This window comes from Montipora capricornis, chromosome 3, assembly GCF_036669925.1.
Source record: "Montipora capricornis isolate CH-2021 chromosome 3, ASM3666992v2, whole genome shotgun sequence".
Taxonomy (NCBI): domain Eukaryota; kingdom Metazoa; phylum Cnidaria; class Anthozoa; order Scleractinia; family Acroporidae; genus Montipora; species Montipora capricornis.
This window is the reverse complement of record NC_090885.1, coordinates 14211361-14221360: the sequence shown is the minus strand read 5'-3', so window position 1 is coordinate 14221360 and position 10000 is coordinate 14211361. Positions and strand designations below refer to the sequence as shown.

The following is a 10000-nucleotide window of genomic DNA, read 5'->3' as shown; positions in this document are numbered from 1 at the left end:
GTTCATCCTATTGCATATGTATTATTGCTGCAAAATTGAGTTTGAAGTTACTCTGCCGTCTTAAAGATTAATGGATATGAAACCACTGTATAAAATAAATAAATGGGGATACACCTATCACGGGGATACACATATCACTGTGACACATTGTTTGTAATGAGTACGTTCGCACTCCTTTTGTAGCCGATTTTAGATTAAAGAGAAATCAATAATGAGTTGCACGCCGTGTTTCCCCGCGCTCAGCGACGGCCGCTTGTACTGATTTCGAGGTATGATTGGTTCAGTTGGTTCTCTGTTTATTGTGACTGGCCGATGAAATTAGATTTTAATTCAGGACTTCGTTGAAACTTAATCTGTGTCAACAAAGGAGACTTTTGTCTTATTGGTCAATCCATTCGTTGTGTCCAGGTTACTGTTTCTTTTGCACATCAACGAAAGGAATTGAAAATCATGGCGCCCCATGGAAAATCCGACTGTCATCAAATAGCAATCTTTTTTTTTTCGCTTTTTGCAGGTGCAGTTCCTCGGCTTTGGGAAACCAGACGAAGAGTCGATAATTTTTCTTTTACTCTTGAAAGCATAATCACTTACGGCTTCATAAAACTTTGCCTCTTGCTTTTTCCTCTCTCAGCGGTGAGACGGCTGATTAACTATCTCATTAATAAAGCTCCCTGCACAGTGACTCAAATTCCTGGGCCAAATACGCCCGTGTACCTGAACGGGAAAATGGCAACAGTGATGGCTTGTTGCACTCCCAGGAAGACTGGAAGTGGATTGTCAATTTGCTTAACACATCATGGCGGGAAAGTTCATCTTGGCCTTGTTGGTCAGGATTCGCAAATCAATGATGCTTCAGTGGTAGTCGCAGAATTTGAGAGAGAGGTAGATGACTTAGTGAAGCATTTAGGAAAAAGAGCTTTACCATCTCATTTGCGATGGCGGTATAAATCGGCAAACCAACGTGTAATTGACCTTGCTGATGAAGGAGAAATAATGGATGAAGCAATTGTTTGACTGAAAACAGAGAGACACATTTAAATGCTGCTCCGTGTATGTTCCATCCTTTGTAATATATTTTCGTAGCGCGCAAACCAGTATTTAAAAGCATATTGTAAATAATCCATGTCGTATATTTGCTCAGGTGATTATGAGAGTACCCTAATTTTTTAATTTAATTTCATTTGTTTTTCATTCTGTTTATCAAGAACTGCTCAGGCAATAGTCATTTTGAAAATTAGGGTCTTAGTATTATAACTGTGGCCGTGGAGGCCGTGGTTCTTTAGGTCAACGTGGAGGCCCGTTTCAAAGTACAGTCTTAGCGGGAGTCCAATTTTGCAACCGTTGGCCGGACCACAATTGTTTTAAAACTCCCGCCAAAATTTGTGAATTCCTGAGACTACGCGAGAGAGTCTGAAACAGTTCTGAAGTGTTTTAATTCGTGAACCTCTTGGCTCTGAATTAGCCAGCTCCAGTGGTCGTTAATCTCGATGCCGCTGACTAAAGGAATATCTCCCTCAGCCTCAGACGGGAGTGAGCTATGTATGCGGCAGTCCTCAAGGAATTAATGCGTGTGCGGTTTATAGCGAAGAACGAGCGAGGAAATAAGGTCTGGCCTTTCACTAAAAAGTCCAGCCTGTTAACTTAAAAAAAAAAAAACTCACCTAACCTTTCCGTTTTCTTTCAATTAGCCGGGAGCTTGTTCTTAAAGACGACCCTCTGTAATTATCTGGCCCAATTTGTTCAAAGGTGGATAAAGCCTGGTTTCCATAAGATTTGCAACGGTCTGCGACCATCAGAAGCTGTCTACGTCGGTCTTATCGCAGACGATCGTAAACATAGGAGGCAAATGTTTCCATTTAAATATGAAGCGATCGGAGACAAGCGTACGACTAACCCCCCGCGAAGCGAGGAGAAAAAGGAGTGCACTTACTTCAAGTGTGATTGGACGTGTTTCAAGGCGAACAATACTGTGTCGCCGATAGGACACAGATCATCTCAGACACACGTTTCCATAATAAATTGTCTTAGTCGGAAGCGTCGTAATGGTCGGGAAAGTAGAACTAGATTTAACTTTCCCGATCATCCAGACCGTGTGACGCAGATCGCCGCAGATGCCGGGGACAGATGTTTCCATACGTCTGCGACCAAAGTTTAAAGGAAACCTCCGCTAAAACAAGGATACAACTTCAAAATATTTAACATAATGTTTACAATCAAAATTGTTCAAACGTTTTCCAATGGAATCCTTTGTATCCGAAATATAGGAATTTCAAAAATTTCCTGGGCGCCGCCATCTTGAATAATTGTGACGTGTTATGGTTGCTCTTTTGTATTTTCACAAAGAGCATTTGTTTTAAAACAATAGGGCAACCATGACACGTCACAATTATTTAAGATGGCGGCGCCCGGGAAATTTGAAAACCAAAACAACCTTTCTTAAAATTTAATTATTTCGGATGCAAACGCTCCCATTGGAACACGTTCGAACAATTTTGATTGTGAGCATTATCTTAACTATTTTAAAGATATATTCCTGTTTTAGGGGAGGTTCCCTTTAATAGAGGGGACTGGTTTTGAAGCTCGGCAAACATCAGAGGAGAAAACAAAGATACCAGGATTTAGGTTGGAAAGTCCACGACTCAGTGTGCACAATCTTTTGTTTTGCTCTCATACACTATGCACGAATTACGTAACTAACACGTTGCTATTGGTTAGTTTTCCAGTGCGGAGTAAACAACTATTGTGTTTTGTGCACGGTCAAGGCCAAAAAAGAGAACAAAAACCAACAACTAAGAAATTTGTCGGGTTTCATAACCATTCCCCTCTATTAACGATGCTGTGACGTGACACAGACCTATCGGCGATCGTGCATGTCGCAGACCGTTGCAGATCATGTGAAAACAAGGCTTACCGTAACAGAGTATAAAACAATTCACGTCAAAGCTTGCTAAAGTCTGCACACCCCTTTACTTATATGTGCTTAGAGTGTGCATACTCACGGTAGCGTTAGCAAATACGAATATCTATGCACAGATTGAAACTGTCGAATAGTGATTTTATCTGTTGGTCAAAGTTAGTATCTGGCCTTTGAGCAACTGGGGCTTAAGCAATATGCTGAACTATATGGTGTAGTATTTAACGAACAAGAGAGAGTATTTAATTACGTTGTCCAAGTCGAATTTTATCTTAAAAGAGAGTTATAAAGCTATCATTTATGATTTTAATTTATATTAGCTTTTAAGGTGTTATTGTGATAACACAGTAGAAAGAGAATTATCTGTGATTTGACGTTTACAGGTAAAATGTAAATAAATAAATTAAACTTTATTTTAGATGTTCTTTGCTTCAGAACCAGATGCTGTACTTTGCTGGGAAAAGAAAATGTCTTGTAAAACCAAAGAAAATAAGAAATTTTTTGTCCACGTGTCAGCTGCTTAAATAGTTTTCTGTTCTCGCAGTCCGTCTACTGGAAATTTGTTGCTTTTTTTGTTTCCAACAAGTGTTTTACCGGTCTTAGTTTTTTTGTTACATGTTATGCAGCCTTTCAACTTGAGTATTCCACCCCTACTGGCCTGAGTAAGCTAACTTTTGACCGACCTACTTAATTTGCCACATTGATTCCAAAGATTTTGCGTGTTTTTAACTTCGGGAATCATAAATTGGAGCTGTTTTTGGAGCTTGTTGTTTTGAAGACAGGTAACATGGGCTTGGAACTTATGGAATTGGTTATCAATGAAGTCTTGAAGTGGAACTGTACGGGTTATCTCGTATAGCTTTTGATCAGAGATTATGAAACTATAATCACCCTTTTGTGGGTCTCTCTTGGCATATCCTTTGTAAACCATTTTTCGTAAGAAACTACGGTAGATCACGTCAAGTCGCTCTTTTTCCAATTGGGTTAAATTCCATGCTTGGACTGAATACAGAGTCCTTGAGCGTACTAAACTGTCAAGTAGCGAAACGCGGGCTGGAAGGCTGATATTGCGGTTGGTTAGTGCACGTCGGCTTGAGTTAAATGCTGTGAACGCTGCTTGGATCTAGAAATAGTGTTAGGGAATCTGAGGATACATGATACCCTAAATAACTGATCTTTTTACTTTTTCTAGCACGCTAGTTGAAAAGGGTTGCAGGTTGTTCATCTGGTTTCAGGTTGAAACTCACTGATTTTGTTTTATTTTCAGCAATAACTAGACCGAATCTCGTTGAAACTGACTCTACCACTGCCAATACCTTATTGAGTCTCGTTTCATTTGTATCAAAGAACACAATATCATCAGCATATAAAATTTTGAACATACGCCTAGAACCACAAGAAGGACCCGTTGAACGCAGCTTACGCGGATTGCATTCCCTGAGAATTTCAATTTTGAAGTTTACACCTGCGTCTGGAACTGATGTCTGGATTTCCGCCTCAACCACCGAAAGTACATATTGCAAAAACAAACAGAACAGATTTGGACCTTCGTCAGAACCCTGCCGAACTCCGGAACCAAGTTTGAATGAGATCATGTACCCGATTTGATTGCTGCTGTTGTCTTTTGATGAAAAGCGGGTAGAAAATTGCAATTTTAGTAGTACCAAGCATTATTTTAACCATTTTCTTGTAGTTGCGATCGGCAGAGAAGATCGAATGCGCCGCGAAAATCAAGAAATAAGCGGTGCATCCCCTCAGATTTGTTTTTTTATCAATTGTTTGAAGCAGTAAAATGCGTCAACAGTTCCAACGTGCTGTTTAAAGCCGTACTGGCAGTCAGCCAAAACATTGTGGTATCTTGCGTTTATGCGTTTGCGGCATAATTTGGTGACTGTTCTCGATAGTGTTGAGATGAGACTGAGTGGGTGGAAATTGCTTGGAATTGCTAGATTGCCTTTTTTATGCAATGTACTGATTGTTCCTCTCCTCTACTCATCCGGAATATCCTCAGACTCCCAAATGACTGTTACTAGCTCGTGCAAGATTTCAATAAAATCTGGACAATCGTTTGAATAGCGCAGTAGCTCGTTAACTGAATCATCACTTCCTTCAGCTTTACGAAACTTGAATTTTTCAACTATAGTCCGGATTTCTTCTAGACTAGGTGGGCTGTCATCGATTTCTGGTGCTGCCGCTAACGTAGGAGGTAGGAACGGTTCGGTGGAATTTAGCTCGGGTGGCAGCGGTAATTGGTGATCTTTGAAATGAGAACTCAAGAAAATGTTGTACAAACTCGAGTTCGGTGCAAAGAGGCTTTTGAACCGTGTGTTTTAGTGGGCCTTGTAGATCTTTAGCTTGGCGGAAATAACGCTCAGCCTCTCTGGCTTCAAAGACTTCTGAAATCTCTTTTCCCTATAGTACCGATTCATAAGCTTAGATTGTAGTGCTCGTAACTCTTTGATGCTTGATTTTTTCTTCACTGGATCTTTACAATTATAGGCTTGCAATCTGGCTGAAATTTACTCATCAGTAACCCACGGCTCCGACTCGATTTTGGCTTTTGAAGTTGGTATAGTATCGGTAGCAGCTGTTTGAAGTGAGTTTGAGATTATTTCATGCATCCTGTTTAGGCTATTGTCTGAGAAGCAACTGATTTGTTCGGCTTGTTGTTGTAAAGATTGTTGATATTTTAGGCGCCGGGATATCAGGATCACTAGTGAGTAGCCTGTAATTTGGCTTTGGAATACGCGGTTTTTTGGTTGCTTTGCGAAGTGAACCAGTTGCGTGGTAAGTTGACGGAAATGATAATACAGCGGTGATCGGAGTTAACTGGGTTCGGGTGGCTGCGGCAACTGACTGTGTGAGCATACTATGCTTTTATCGACTAAAAACCAATCCAACCGTCTCCTGTATTTTGTGGCGTTGTTGTCACGGAAAGTCCAGGAATGACACGCTCTCCTATTTTTAAAGTATGTGATTGTTCCAGAAACATTTTGTACTGTCTGGCGGCGGCAAGTAGTCCTGGTGAAACTGGTCGCGAGGGCGAAGTTTGATTAAGGCACAAGATAGAACATAATCGATCAGACGTTACAGTGGTGAATCGATCAGACCAGGAGTGGATCATGACTGCGTCAGCCTTGCACTCCCCAAAAAGCAAGCAGTGCAACAGCCTTGTTTCACAATAGCAGCTTACCCCCTTCTTCGAAGAGCTAACGCTCGAAACGTTAGCTCCCAAATCTTAACACAGTGGTTATTTACCTCAATCAACTCGTTTTATGCTTTTTTTTACATTTTTTATTTCCGTAACCCACCAACCCAGAATTTTGTTTTTGTTTTTTTTAACCAAACTGCCTAAAACAAGGCAGACAAGAGAAATTAAGTAGAAACTCAGAAAGAAACTTCCAAAGACAGAAAGGAAGAGTAATTTAAAAAAGGTAATCAAAGGGGATGGGAAACTAAAGCCACATGCTCCCCAGTTCAGCTTTTTAGAATATTTTCCTTTATTAGTCGGAAATCAAATAACGAAATGCGAAGGAAACGTTAATGGTAACAAACATCACAGAATCTCCCAGCTTTGAAAAACTATTCTATTGGCTACCTGACACCTATTTGCATCCGTCTTAAAGGAAATCAACGCTAATCACTAATGAGCTCATCCTTCAGTTCCTTTTCGGCTGAGATTAGTTAGCATATCTACTTAGCTTTGGATCAACCCTAATGAAGACAACACACAAGAGTGTCTCAGAACTACAGTAACATTTAAACTATGCCCAAGCAACACTATTGTTTTCACGGATTATCGGTACTGCATGTTGACGAGAAAATTTGGCAGGCGAAATATCGTACAACTCCCTTGTAAAAACAATTACTGCTACACAAGGAAACGTTGTCGATTTAAAGCAAGGAACTCTACTCAGCCTGGGCACTGAGCGGCAGCGTTAACTATTTTTTGTGAGGCCCAGGGGTGCAAATTTAGCAAAACTACGCTCGTCAGGTAGGTGAAAAGGTAAATTTACTAGTTTGTTGTTTATCAATACCTCCAAATTTATATTATCGTTACAAGTGAACCGTATCATGGATTACAATGGCACAGTCGGTTAGTGCGCGGCCTTGGTGCAAGAGGTCCTGAGTTCGATTCCCTGATCGCGCAACCTTGTTTCGACTTATTTCCTTTCCGTGTAGCTAAGTAGCTTTAAATACCCGTAAAACGGAGCACTGATGGAGATGGGGAGTAAAATGAGCGCGCCGTCGACCTTAGGTTTGTCAGTTGAATTACTGTTACGAGTTATCGGCGTTAAATATGGTTACTTTACTGGGTATCAGTTTCTTTAAGAGGCCTCTTTTTCCCTCTTCTAAGTTTTGTAGAGGGATAGGTTGTTATGATTTATTATTAAGAGATTTTTAATAAATTTTTTTGGTATTTTATACAATTATATTTGTCGGTATGATATGCGTCAGGGGTTCATACAGGCTACCGTTGATTGAAACGACCACATAAGGAGAGGAGCATTTACACCGCAAAATCGCTCAAAACCGAAAACCGCTGCACATTTTGATCAAAAAGGAAAACCACAGGCAACCATACAAGTTTTTAAAACCACAATCGACTCATTTATTGGATTAGTTTGAGAAAGTGGAGTAACTTCGTAGAATTTGCACGCTGCTAACGCGCATGATTGCCGAGCCGAAACCGAAGAGGAAAAACAGAAAACCACATCGAATACCAAATTCGAAAAAGCGTTTGTATTTTTGCCGAAAACCAAAAAAACATATGTTAAGAATGGCGAAAAACCGAAAAACCGAACTACAAACAAGGCCAACGTCCCATCCATCAGCTTAAGTGTAATGTTATCACGGTGTTTAATTAAAGAAATGCTATCAAATCGGTGACAAAACATGCGATGTTACGTATAATTAAGGATAAAACGTGCCATAAGTAGTGCCCAGGAAAAACAATTTCTGTTCTGTGGCATTTGGCGTCACCGCACTGACTGATTTAATTTCTTACTTCCTTCTATGATGGGTGATATCTTTTCCACCTGTTGAACGGAGAGCCCTTATTATTGGTTGATTTTGCTTCTGTTTTCACTACATAAGCTTGTAAGGGAAAACTAGTGCCCAGGAGAATGTCATTTGTAGGATTCGTGTATTTTACTCTGTTCCAAAAGAGACTACGTGAATCTTAACACGACCGTGGATAAACGAAACTGTTGGAAAACATCGTCGAGAGAACATTTCCGCCTGTGAGGTGCTCCCGCGTAGGTGATACTCTTCATCTGAAGCAATTGTCGCAACTACCTTTCTTGAATAACACCATGTTATAATTATTCATGTTTTGGCCTCCATATATGGCCTGTGAGGGGATCCGTAAGTAATATGCTTCATTCCGGCAGTGAATAAATGGTCACAGGAACCACCCTTATTACCGATTTGTTCATTATGACTTGTTGTAAGTTATACTATTTTCTTTACTACTATGATAGTGCCTAAATGTTTTGAAACATGGCAATGCCGTGGGACAATCACACCAATTACTGAAAACTGCTTACTACGCTGACAGAAAACACCTTGTTTGATGGTCTTCCGCAAGGTCATAGACGTAGCGGATGACACTTGTCGAACACATTTCGGATTCCACGAAGTATCGCATACATGAATGCATTAAGGAATTTATCATCCGAATTAGGTTTTTCTTTTGTATTGTTCATCAACAATTTAGCTTTTAAGCATGCAGCTATTAAAACGATAGCATCTGTCACATTCGAGTGTTTATATTAAGGCTTTGTTACTCGAGATTTCAGCACCATAATTCTTTCAAAGTTGAATTACCCCTTGATGGAATTGAGAGGGAACAAAAAGTCGTTTGACGCCATGTAATTACGAAGCAAATTCCCTCCGCTTCCTTAAATTGACATTTTTGTGTTTTGAGAGTAAACTTAGATGCCCAATTTCCACACACAAAATGACAGCACATTGGTAAAAGGTTTGAGGACTGTAATGAGGTCCCGCCAAAGAGGTGTAATTTCTGGCGCAATACACTCATGGGGGAATTCGGATCAGACATTTAACATACACATCTTATCTCACTTAATAATTCAAGACACAAGAGTTTTTATCGCCACATCTTTCGACAATAATGAATGACTCCCTCGGAAATCTATCTGAAGGGACACCCCAAATGGACTACGTCGCAGAACCACTTGGACTTCGGATTTTTCGTTTGACAGTTTACGTGGTTATATTCTTGTTGGCGACTGCTGGAAACGCTCTTGTTATCTTCGTAGTTTACAAAACTCGTGAACTACACACAGGTAAGTGTTATTTGGACCATACCCATTTTCAGTTTAAATTTCATAAAAAGAGATGCTTGAAAGGGGATGAAATTAAAGAAACGCGTGCTTTGTAAACCTGAATATTTTTACTACACCTTTTACTAAGACCGAAAGGAATGGTTGTAATTCCATAACTTTACTTCTATTTGCGGTAAAAACGGCATTCATTTGAACAACGAAGGTTTACATTTGCGCTGAATACTGCTTGTGTCACCAGTCTTATAGAAACTGGCTAAAATTTAGTTATAAAATAACCGAATTTCAAGTTGTATATGGGAAACGTGATTAATATAAACAGCGAATTTCAATTTCCACATGACTGTTCCTCTCAATTTAATTCCTGAATAGTTCGGCTAGTTTATAGAGGTTAATCAAACAGGAATAATGAAACATTTTTTTTTTGAAAAACGCGAATTCGCCGCATAGTATAATAAATGACGTACTCTGGTTGACTTCGCCTTCCTCTGTTCCATCAGGGTTCCTTATCAAAACGGCAATCTACAACAAATGTTAATGCAATCGACAGCAACCCCTCCAACATGTCTTTGCAGTGTTTTTACAAGCATCGCTAACATCGTCAACTTAATTATCATGGAGGGTCTCACTTGTGATTGCATCATTTTGAGTAACGCATTGATTGATTCAATAAACAAAAGAACAGATGCGTCACCTCTTTGGTGAATAGTGAGAAGTACATTCTTGAAGCTATTGTTCCTATTGACATTTTTCAATCCAAGACGACGATAAGAGAGCT

At 39.9% G+C, this 10000-nt stretch overlaps 2 protein-coding genes across 4 annotated transcripts in view; both read left to right on the top strand.

Moving 5' to 3' along the window:
* Nucleotides 1-3401, top strand: part of LOC138042317 (uncharacterized) — a 10172-nt gene extending 6771 nt beyond the window's left edge. The window contains exon 3 of the mRNA XM_068888171.1: nucleotides 515-3401. Coding sequence (XP_068744272.1) covers nucleotides 515-1014 — 500 coding nt within the window. The 3' untranslated portion in view covers nucleotides 1015-3401. The remainder of the gene's footprint in view (nucleotides 1-514) is intronic.
* Nucleotides 3402-8902: 5501 nt separating this feature from the next.
* The window catches only part of LOC138042315 (neuropeptide FF receptor 2-like), an 8928-nt gene continuing 7830 nt past the window's right edge, over nucleotides 8903-10000 (top strand). The window contains exon 1 of one of the 3 annotated variants that reach the window (XM_068888165.1): nucleotides 8903-9225. In XM_068888165.1, the coding sequence (XP_068744266.1) occupies nucleotides 9051-9225 (175 nt within the window). In that variant the 5' untranslated portion in view covers nucleotides 8903-9050. Of the gene's footprint in view, nucleotides 9226-9456 lie in introns of those variants that run through there. The other 2 variants (XM_068888166.1, XM_068888167.1) reach the window with 2 other exon arrangements.